At 42.1% G+C, this 10,754-nt stretch overlaps 1 protein-coding gene across 3 annotated transcripts; it reads left to right on the forward strand.

Annotated features, from left to right (window-relative positions):
* Positions 1 to 4,897: 4,897 nt before the first annotated feature.
* LOC123972991 lies at positions 4,898 to 9,886 on the forward strand. 3 transcript variants are annotated; one of them, XR_006825515.1, is made up of 6 exons: positions 4,898 to 5,655; positions 5,776 to 5,860; positions 6,389 to 6,510; positions 6,655 to 6,852; positions 9,177 to 9,256; positions 9,457 to 9,886. XR_006825515.1 is itself a non-coding variant. In XM_046052806.1 (5 exons), the coding sequence occupies exons 1-5, from the start codon at positions 5,612 to 5,614 to the stop codon at positions 7,190 to 7,192; spliced, it is 726 nt and encodes a 241-aa protein (XP_045908762.1). In that variant the 5' UTR covers positions 4,912 to 5,611; the 3' UTR covers positions 7,193 to 7,296. The 3 variants fall into 3 exon arrangements, 2 of the variants coding, with proteins under 2 accessions (XP_045908762.1, XP_045908764.1); XM_046052806.1 differs by lacking the exons at positions 9,177 to 9,256; positions 9,457 to 9,886 and adding an exon at positions 6,916 to 7,296 and having other exon boundaries at positions 4,912 to 5,655; XM_046052808.1 differs by lacking the exons at positions 9,177 to 9,256; positions 9,457 to 9,886 and adding an exon at positions 6,916 to 7,296 and having other exon boundaries at positions 4,917 to 5,860; positions 6,409 to 6,510.
* Positions 9,887 to 10,754: the final 868 nt, after the last annotated feature.

Below are 10,754 nucleotides of genomic sequence, written 5' to 3' on the forward strand. Positions count from 1 at the left end.
CGGAATCAAAAAGGTGCCAGTTTTATGGTCGGGCTAGCACTTAGAGAAAGCAACTTTGACCCCTCCCCATCTTCTCTGGGGAGGAGAAAGGAATTTAGAGTAGCTCCAAATTTATTCAATATAAAATGCACAAATCCACACCGTTGTTCACTACAACTCTCAAAGAAAACACAGGAATGATCAGAGAGAGCAACATCAGTCACCGCAACCTTGGAAATGGCCAGACCCTTGGAGATGACCAAGTACAAAGTGTGCCCCTTATTGTGTGTGGGCCTTGTCACATGTTGAGTCAGTCCATAATTATCAAGAACACAAAACAGTTCTTTAGTCCCTCTTCCCTGGGGGTTGTCAAAATGGATGTCACCAACAATAACTACACAGTCAAAGTCAATACAGATTATAGACAGCAGAAAACGTTTGCACAGTATTTAGGGGGCCTGTAGATATTTAGAAAAATAGCTCGAGAAGAGGAATTCAGCGGAAGAGCCACATATTCAAAAGAAGCAAAATTCCCATAAGACATCCTTTTGCATTGGAGGGAGTCATTAAACAAAATGGCAATTCCACCTCCTCTCTTATGCACTCTAGCTTCACTCATAAAACTGAAGTTGGGAGGGGTAGACTCGATAAGGACAGCTGGACTGTTATCTTGGTCCAACCAAGTTTCAGTTAAAAACATGAAATTAAGATTGTGATTGAGATTGAGATTGTGACCTGACCGTGTTCAACAGATTATTAAAGTCCTCTTTCAACACTTCAGACTGTTGCTTTACAACATCATTGGTCCCGATGTGCAGTATGATGTTTTTCACAGTAGGCCACGATACGCAGGATTCTTTCTGCCAAGTCAGACACCGTATCCTTCGGAAAGCAGAGTACTTTGGTGTTCTTACTACACATGCTTCTTACATTGTTTACAGCAGAGTCACCCCCAATCAGAGTTTGAGGCCCAGTCGTCAGCTTTCCCTGTAGCCTTTTACTTTCTGATTTACTCTCAGTCCTTACCCTTCTGTGTGAGGACGGGAGGTTATCCAGGTCATCAGACGGAGATCCAGGGTCCTGCAATAGTGATGAAAATCTGTTCTGCTGTTGCACACTCGGTTTGTTGCTAACGCTCCCTTTCGCAGCTGTCCACGGCTGTGTCCTACCAAGAACAGGGGTTGAAGAGGCGCTCTGCCTGGATGATAATGCAGGCCAGCCAGTCGCATCACAAATCTCAGGGCGCTGGGTTCTGCCTGTTACTCGTCCTCCCATTTACCCAGGAAATGATTTACTCTTAGGCTTTGCACCAAGAGCGTTCCAGGGAGGACTCCCATTTTTATATTTATTACCCAGTACACAGGCCTCCTGCTTCTTGGTAGTCTTGTTGGTGCTAATTACCTGTGTGTTAGCCTGCTCTTGTCCACTGTTTTGGGTCCACGGTAAAGTGGTGTCATTCCCACATAATCCATTCACTTCCACATTCACTTCTAACCTGTGGATCTTGGTTTCCAGCACAGTAATTTTCTGTAGAAATTTGTAGAAGTCGTCCGTTGAGAAGGGGGGCATCTTGTTGCTAATTAACATTAGCTATAGCTCCAGCCACTGCAGTACAGGCTAGTGCTATTGATAGACCGCACTAAGATCATAAAAGGTTTTAAAGTATGGCAAGAGCCTACTTTATCTGACAGTCCCAGTGATTTAAAAGTATCCAAGAGCTGCTGATTTCTAGCAGGAAAAAAAAAACAGAGTTTAAGCAAAAGAATGCAAGGAGAGGCAAGAGCAAGCAGCAAAGCGTCTGCACTGTAAGCCGCAGCGCCCTCTAAATATAAATATTAATTTAATATTGAAAATATAGCGCTGACAGTAACAACTCTGTATACACAATCATTTCTTAGGTTAACCTATATTAGCCTACCAACTGTATTGCACTGTATTGTGACTCTTGCTGTTAACATGAATAAATACACAGTATTATAGTGCATGTAATCAGCTAGGCTACTGTTGGTTATTTGAAATTCCTATTTTTATTTCTCCGTTTGATGATAAACATTAAGAAAAGAAAGACAGGTGGGCCAGGTGACTGACAGAAGCCTGCTTTTGACAGGTTGATGGGATCATTTCTCCCTCCCTCCATGAGAAAGTTTGCAGAATCATACACAGCAAGTTCACAACGGCTCGCCAGAAAACCTGTCTATGTGGTGTGGGGTGACGTATCCTATTCTCCCAACCATCAAAGGATCTACCCCATAATAATATTCATATCGATGACTGTCACCTCTCTGTGAGAACCATCTGTTTTGTGTTCTCACGCTTAAATCCACCCCTATCACTAACTCTACCCTCTGCTCTTCGCAATACGTAGTTCCTGATAACAACACTGCATCACATAGACCAATGTACCCTATATTACAATGATAAAGATAAAACATCAACGCTCCACATTCACAGTTTTATCCCGCAATACCTGTTAGTCTGACATTATGGTCTATGCAGAGATATACTGCTGTGAATATACAACTGCGTTCGCACGCTCATGTCAAACCGACAGATGTCTAGCTGTGATCCCATCCTATTCTAGCACATACAACTGAATCATTTTTGTTACTGAGAGTTTAACACAAGAACGGAAAAATAATCGCTCAAACATTTAATCATTTTTGTTACAGAGAGTTTAAAACAACAACGATAAATAATCACTTGCGCATTGAAAAACTTTGTTACTGAGAGTTTAACACAAGAACGATAAATAATCACTCGCGCATTTGAAACAACTTGTTACTGAGAAAGTTTAATTGTCACCATTATATGCTATAAGACAGTTTAGCCACAGTTAAGAAAAAGCATGCATAAAATCCACACTGAATCTCAACACACCCTCCTGACTCTACAGCACATTTTCACAAATATATGTTACTGCATGTAAGAGACCGAGGCTCACACACCCGCAACGCAGTCATTCAACACAAGAGGGAGCAAGATTTCCATGGCTTCCAGTGGAATTTGAGGACCTTAGCCTATCAGCTTTAAAGGCCGTCCCTCAGACATCCCGTTATGCAAAGCAGTGACTGGAACTTTACTACTATTACTGAAAAACCTCCTATTTGTATGAAATACAATAATTTATGTTTTTTTTAAGTGTTTCCGGTTAGAATATAATGTTTTTTGCCGGTAATTGTCATTCCTATGACAGTTTACTATTGAAACAATGAGTGTTTAATTTTACTGCATATAACTTTTATGGTTGATTGTTCAGTTGGTTTGTTAAAGTGCAGTTGTTACATTGCTAGCAAACATGTGCTGTGGATAAAGTCTCAAAAACTCAGATAAATCTATTTGGTTAGAGGTGTTTTGTTGATATAGAATTGTTATTGCAGTACTGCAGCCCCTATGGCAGACGATACCCTAGCAAACAGCGCTGGTCACATCAAACTCTCCGAAACTTTGATCAACTAATAGAGCTTAAGGTGTTTTGTTGAAATAGGCTTGTGACTGCACCGCTGTGGCCCGATGGCCCGTGTTGGATGAGCTAAGGTGCGAAGCGTAAAGTGGCGCCCAGAGGCCCCTGTCACCTCTGGGAGTCAAGCTGTGGAAGAGGAGACACGTGGGGTTGACGCGGGTGGGGGGCCCACAAGCACCTCGCCCAGCCCGGGGAGAGCCACCCTGGTCGGGTAAAGTGGCGCCCAGAGGCCCCTGTCACCTCCGGTCCTCCCTGGATGTTAACGGTCCTGGTAGCGCGGAGGCCCCGAAGCCTCTGCACTCTGGCCAGCCGGGGCACCTCGATCGCGGGGAAGTTCCCTCTAAAACAACCCTGGAGGTGTGGACTTAGAAGAATTTTCGCTCGGGACTTTTTTCCTCTCAAAAACTGGGTTTCTGAAATCGTGCCGATGGTAGCTTGTGAAACAGGGGTAAACTCCTCGAAACGGGAAAACTGTGCAAAATGACCTAGACCTCTAGCAATGTTTATCAGTAAAAACACTTTGTCAAAAATTCAACGTAAAATAATAAAAATAAAATACAAGATGAGGGGAGGAGCGCAGCTGGGGAGGGGGCTGCTTCCCTGGATGCCTGCCCAGGGAAGGCTTCAGGATCTAGGCTATATATTGCCCTATCACTGAAGTAAATGTGATCCTGTTGAAGAGAGAGCCAGGCCTATGAGTCAGCAGCAATTCTGCCATCTTCGGGGAGACTTTGTAAAAATGCATCACCTGGGGAGAGGTTTACCCTGTACTCACCCGAAAATGTAAGAAGCTTCCATGTTGTCTTTGAATTCTGGGCCTGGGCTTACAGTACAGACGGAGAGCTATGCTTTAAATGTGTGTGTCATTAACCATATATGTGAAAATGCTGGGCAGAAATACATAGCAAAAACTTTAAGAAATCTGACCTCTGACCCCAGGCGGACAGGCATGCCAAATTGAGTCTGTCCTGGTGTATGTGGAGTCATCCAGTAGAGTCATCAGTCCTACTTGAAATTCAACCCCGAGTCCAACGGTGCAAACCGTTTGGCTCTAGCACCTTCCTATCAAAAGTTATCCCCCAAAAATTCACCCGACTTTTGACACTTAGAAATTAGCTGTTATTTTCTGTCCGCAATGCGGCATATATGCCGCAGCCGGGACAGCTTCTGACAGCTACTCTCCAATTTTCTCCAAAACACATCAGTCCTACTTGAAATTCAACCCAGAGTCCGAGTTCCTATCAAAAGTTATCCCCCAAAAACTGTGTGTCATTCTAATCTGTAATATGGCATTTACATGTTTTAATTAATTTACCCTGGTCTCCTAGAGCAGAAATAATGAAAATAATAATTAATTAATAGTAATTAAATGAAAGCTGGCTGAATCAGAGTGTCACACTCTGATTCTCAGCCTGTGGACAGATGCAAATGCACCCCTCCCCCCACAGGCAGCTGTAGGACAGCTATGACTGTCTGCAGACTGTCATACCTGTGCACAGGTGCAAGTTTACCTGGAATGTGGTTGTTTAATTTAACTTTCATCAGAAATAAGTTGTTTGCAGCTAACTGCATTCTGCTGTCCAGTCAGGGAGCATCCAGCATACATACAAACAATTTGTTATTGTCTGTAAACAACCTGTACAGTTAACACTCCTTAGTGACATGTAAATAGGTTTGATGTATGAATACATCTTTATTAGCAACCACTCATAGTTTGACATGTGGGTCTATTATACTCTGATCAGTGATCTCAGAACAATGGAGGTGTGTTTTGGACACACTCATCAGTATGGCACACATGTCTCAGTTTTAAAGTTTTTAATCATCACATGTGATAAAATGTTAAGAAAGAGACTACATGAAAAAGTTAGTGTGTAGGTTTTTAATGAGGTGGAATAGAAGCTCTTTAGTGTTAGCAATTCAAATTGCTGTTTAGATATTTCTTTCCTCCCTCTGCAGATGCTTTCTTCCTTTGCAGGCTGATGGTCTGTGGCCTGCTTTCTTCTGTCTTCCAGCACACTCCATGTCTTCCCTCTGCAGATGTTTGGAGCTCTGTCTTGTCTGCAGAATCTGTCTTGTCTAACTGAGTGTTGTGCTTACAAAGTCACACCCTCCTCCCCCCCCTGCCCCCACTAAACAATACATAAAGCAACCTGATTGGTCTGCTTGACCATGACATCACACAGCTGGTGCTGCACAGATAATAAATACTGCAGGTAAGGAACCATTCATTCACTTTGTTTTCGATTCTGACTGCAGAGACCACCTTTTGCCCTTTGCAAGGACATTTTCAACTTGAGCTACACTCCTGTTTTTGTGCTCCTTGTCTTTGGCAGAATTTTCTATACTTTCATCCCAAGACTCTCACTCCCTTTCCAAGGACTTCTTTTTTTTTTGGAAAATGGCAGCAGAAGCCGACAAGTAAGTTCAAATTTCTTTTCTCTAGTGGATTTTTACTATTTGTGTTGTGTCTGTTCACATCTGTGCTTGTTATTGACAATTCAGTTGACATGATATGGATAAAAGCAGGATAAAACTAATGTTGATAATAAGCAAATTGTGACAAACTCAAAGATAGTTTTCTATTATCTGTTTAAATTAAGGCTTGTTTCTCATCCCAAAAACGTGTGAAATAGATTCCAAAGGAGTGACTTGTAACTTTTGGTGACCTAAATTAGGTCAAGGGTGAAGTGTGAATTGGTCAGCCACTTTAGCACACCTCAGGCCTCTGTCCTAAGAATGCTGAGAAACCAGTTCTGGTAGCACTATAGTATGAGAGGTTTTGCTTTAAAAGGAAACTGAACTAGTGGAATACTTCCCTCTTAAACCACAACTTTATGTATATTTTTTATTTTATGTATATTTTTTATTTTATGTATATTTTATATTTTAACTGTATATTTTATATTTTAACAGATATTAACAGATATTTTTTGTTTGTCTCTGCAGATGCTGGACGCATACTACATGTGGATCCGCCCGGGTCAAGATAATGAAGACAGGCTGTTTTTGTCCTCAGCGGGCACAAAGGTCAGGAGTGCGGGCAATGACGTCACTCGTCTGCACGCACAGTAAGTATTAACAGCAGTCCATAGGTCCAAAAATATCTGTTGAATTAGCGTAACGGATTTGTGCATTTAATAAATAGATCAGCCTCAAGAAAATTATATAATTCAAGTTTGGGAGCTTCATCTGATATTTCTCCCCCATTGCAGCTACAAACTGCCGGACATCAAGAGCCAGGAAATTCGTAGGACCGTGGAGACAGATGCTGCTGCCAACTTCACGGAGGAGCAGAAGGCGTCTGTGGCACACTACATGGCCCATTCGACTGCTGTGGCAAACCAGCACTACCGGATGAAGACCCTGGACACTGTTGTGGCGACCGCGAACCTGCTCAGCTCCCTGACACGGTATGTAATCATCTGAAACAGTCAATTATTAATTAAATATTAATAATTATATTTGTCTCTCAGTGCTCATCCACCTGTTTGTCAGTGTGTAACCTGGAACTTCCCCTGTGAGTGCCACCCGTCTCTGGAAACCGCAGGGAGATGGATCAGACACTCCAAAAAGAACTTTAACGTGCAGCCACGCCACTGCACAGTGACACTTCCAGAAGGAGACAGACACGTCCTGCTCTTTCAGGCCACAAAGGACATTGTCAGTGACGAGGAGATCCGCTTCGACCACGGTGTGAAGAGGAGGTCTTTTCGTGGGGAGGAAGAGGAGCTGAAGTGGCTGGATGTCTGACAAGTTTCCCTGACAGACTCCGTCTTACTGTATTATATTGTACAGCTTGTGTTGTTATTGTATAATGAATGTGTGTAAATAAAGTGTGTGTGATTTAACATTAACCGTTTCTGTGTCTGACTCAAATAAAAAATTGTGTGTGCGGGGGGTTGGGGTACCTCACTATGGGCCTCTCCAAATGGCCACATTTTCTCACAGTAAAATCCCAGAGACCCCGGCGTTGGCATAGACATTGTGAAAGGGGCCACGAACATGAGTCATTTGAGGCATATCTGCTTACATCAGTAATATGACAAACACATGCTCATCCACTCAGTGATTCCTAGTAAAATACTGCCAGGATCTCACTGATTTATGCTTTAATTTTAATCATCTCCTGTGTGTGTGATGAAACAGGTAGAACTGAAGACACGACCCCTGACCCAGCTCACAATAGCTCTGTGTTTGGTAGAACTGAAGTCATGACTTGACTGAAAGCTGGCTGACTGGCTGGTCTCTGCCTCTGTACAGATGCAAATTCCCACCACACCCCCCACTGTCTGCTGCAGGACAGCTGGGTAGCAGAGGTCGTGTTAGTGTGTTTACTGCCACCCAGTGTTCCCTGCCAAGATGACACAGGTTATAATTTGTAAGAGAAGACCAGCCTGTTGACTGCTGATGTTGTTTGTAGTTCAATGTACCTACAGGCCCATAGCTGTGGTGGAAGATACTCATTTTTTATCTCTGTGTGTGGAATTTCTTCTGAGGAAATGAGGCAATAATTTACTGTCCATTTCTTTTCCCTTTTCATTTTGGGAAGATTTACACGAGGACATGAAATGGTGTGCTGAAATGAAAACAATGTGTACATAAATGTGCTTTAATTTTACAGTCTCTGTGATTAGAGACAGGACTGGAATCTCACTGTCACACTCTGACTGTCTGCAGAGCTGCCTCTGTACAGATGCAAATTCCTCCCATCCCCCTCGGGCTGCTGTGGGACCGCTGGAGGGGGTAGAGGCATGGAAGAGGCATGGAAGGTGTCTAATGCCCCCCAGTGTTCACAGTCTAGATGACACACAGGGATTCATTTCAAAGAAAAGATGACAGCTGATCTTGTTGGATATTCAAGCTTTAAACCCAGACCCCCTGTCATGTTTTCATTACTAGAATATTTTTATGTGTGGTGATTTATCTGCTGTTATTGACTTCAGTTCTAGGAGACCAGGTCAAAATGAGTCTGCTTGCACTACTTTTGGGTGAGACCAGGGTAACATTCTCCCCAGGTGATGCATTTTTACAAAGTCTCAACGATATGCTGCTAACCTGGCTCTCTCTTCAACAGGATCACATTTGCTATACTATATATAGCCTATATTCAGGTCTTTCCCTGGTTCAATTTGAAACTTGTGGCGCCTGTCAGGGTACTACACAGTGGAAATACTGTGATATAAGTGATTAAACCAGGGCGAAACCGTTAAAAGGGAGCAAGCATTTCATTTCATTTCAATTTTCAATTTTCAAATAGTAAAAAAGAAAATTCATATGTGTCGGTCGAGGTTTATACTGTTTTGGGCCGCCACAAATCAATGCTTGGGAAACACTGAAATTAGTGGGGAGGGCAAAAAGCTGTTTTTGGTAACATCATAGTAACTAACTAGGTGTTCATTAAACTTGTGCATTCAATTTACTGAAAAGTCAATATGTTGCTGAAAAGATTTCCATCTGCGCTGTGGCAGAGCAACTAGGTCTTAAATCACATTTGAAGAGCTCATTTCATTTGATTTTTTTCTAAACTCAAATCTATTTGAATGTTAAATATATTGCATAACAAAGCACGACATTGAAAAATTAGGTTTTTCTAAATGAGACAAAGGGTATTTTGTTGAAGACAACAAGAGGGAGCACATGGAAACTCCCCTTGATTGAGGGATTGAAATGAGAAGACTAAGTGTCTTTTTTATGTTAAAATAAATAATTAAGGATTTCTTTCATTGTCTTACAGATGTTGACTTCCGTGCTGCGCTGATCCTGCTGCCCTACATCTTTAAAGAGAAGGTCGACCAGTTCATCACATTGGGACAGGTATGCAGTTATGCAGTAATTTTAGTCCACAGAGGTTTGGGGTAAAACACATGGTTGTGTCTCTCTCTAGAACATTGCCTTTTTAATATTTCAACCTGTTTTTGCTAAACACTGAGTGGTCTGCAACCTTGCTCACTAAGCTGGATTTGTTGTCTAGGTGGCTGACTTCACCTTCTGACATTTTTGTTTTCTTTGAACAGTGTGACGCTGAAAGTCCCTACCCAGCTGTACAGCTGGTAGACAACGACTGGAAGATGGCATTTTCCTGGAAGGTTCCAGTTTCTGTCAGAGTGGATGGTGTGGATCTGTGCAGGGGAGCAGGAGTTGAAGAGGGATTAATTGCAGCCTTCTGTGCCTACTTTGTTTTCAACTTGGCTTACCCACCCTACATGAAAAATACGCTGACCTTCCTCCAGCGTACTATGAACATTTACTGAGGTCGGTGAAAAGTCCCTACCCGTCACTGTGACTCGAATGATAAACATTCTCTATTAAAGATGCCACGACCATATAAATGTTAATATCACATGTGGACTTCATGACTGCAAGTCAACTTTTAGAGTATATGAATCGTTCAGGCGTCATGTGTACCGTAAACATAGGGAGCATGTGCTGCCTGATAGCGATGAAAATGAGATGGACTTTTTTTTTTGAAAAAGCTTCAGCAGCTGTTAGATCTCCATACATGTTGAAAGAACATTGTAAGTCTACACTAAAATTGGTTGAACCTGTGCATCATGTTTTGGGGTCAGAAAGTGGACACAAAATAGGTACATACCCTTTTGTGCCTATCACTAAGGTTTTAACAGACTATTGCTCACATGAGGACATACTTGATGGAATTCAGGCCAACGGATTCAAGGCCAGAGATCCAGATTATTTAAGCGACTACTCTGATGGTACTTACTTCAAGGAACATAACTTCTTCAAAGTTAATCCACATGCTACGACCATATAAATGTTAATATCACATGTGGACTTCATGACTGCAAGTCAACTTTTAGAGTATATGAATCGTTCAGGCGTCATGTGTACCGTAAACATAGGGAGCATGTGCTGATATGTGATACAGTCTATTGATTTTTTTTTTTGAAAAAGCTTCAGCAGCTGTTAGATCTCCATACATGTTGAAAGAACATTGTAAGTCTACACTAAAATTGGTTGAACCTGTGCATCATGTTTTGGGGTCAGAAAGTGGACACAAAATAGGTACATACCCTTTTGTGCCTATCACTAAGGTTTTAACAGACTATTGCTCACATGAGGACATACTTGATGGAATTCAGGCCAACGGATTCAAGGCCAGAGATCCAGATTATTTAAGCGACTACTCTGATGGTACTTACTTCAAGGAACATAACTTCTTCAAAGTTAATCCACATGCCTTGGAATTTTAAGTTGTCAACCCCTTAGGCTCTAAGCGAACCAAGCACAAGCTTTGTGCTTTCTATTATAATATTGGCAACCTTGAAAGCAAACATCGATCAAAACTTAAGCA

The sequence above is a fragment of the Micropterus dolomieu genome, linkage group LG06, assembly GCF_021292245.1.
Source record: "Micropterus dolomieu isolate WLL.071019.BEF.003 ecotype Adirondacks linkage group LG06, ASM2129224v1, whole genome shotgun sequence".
NCBI classification, from domain to species: Eukaryota; Metazoa; Chordata; class Actinopteri; order Centrarchiformes; family Centrarchidae; genus Micropterus; species Micropterus dolomieu.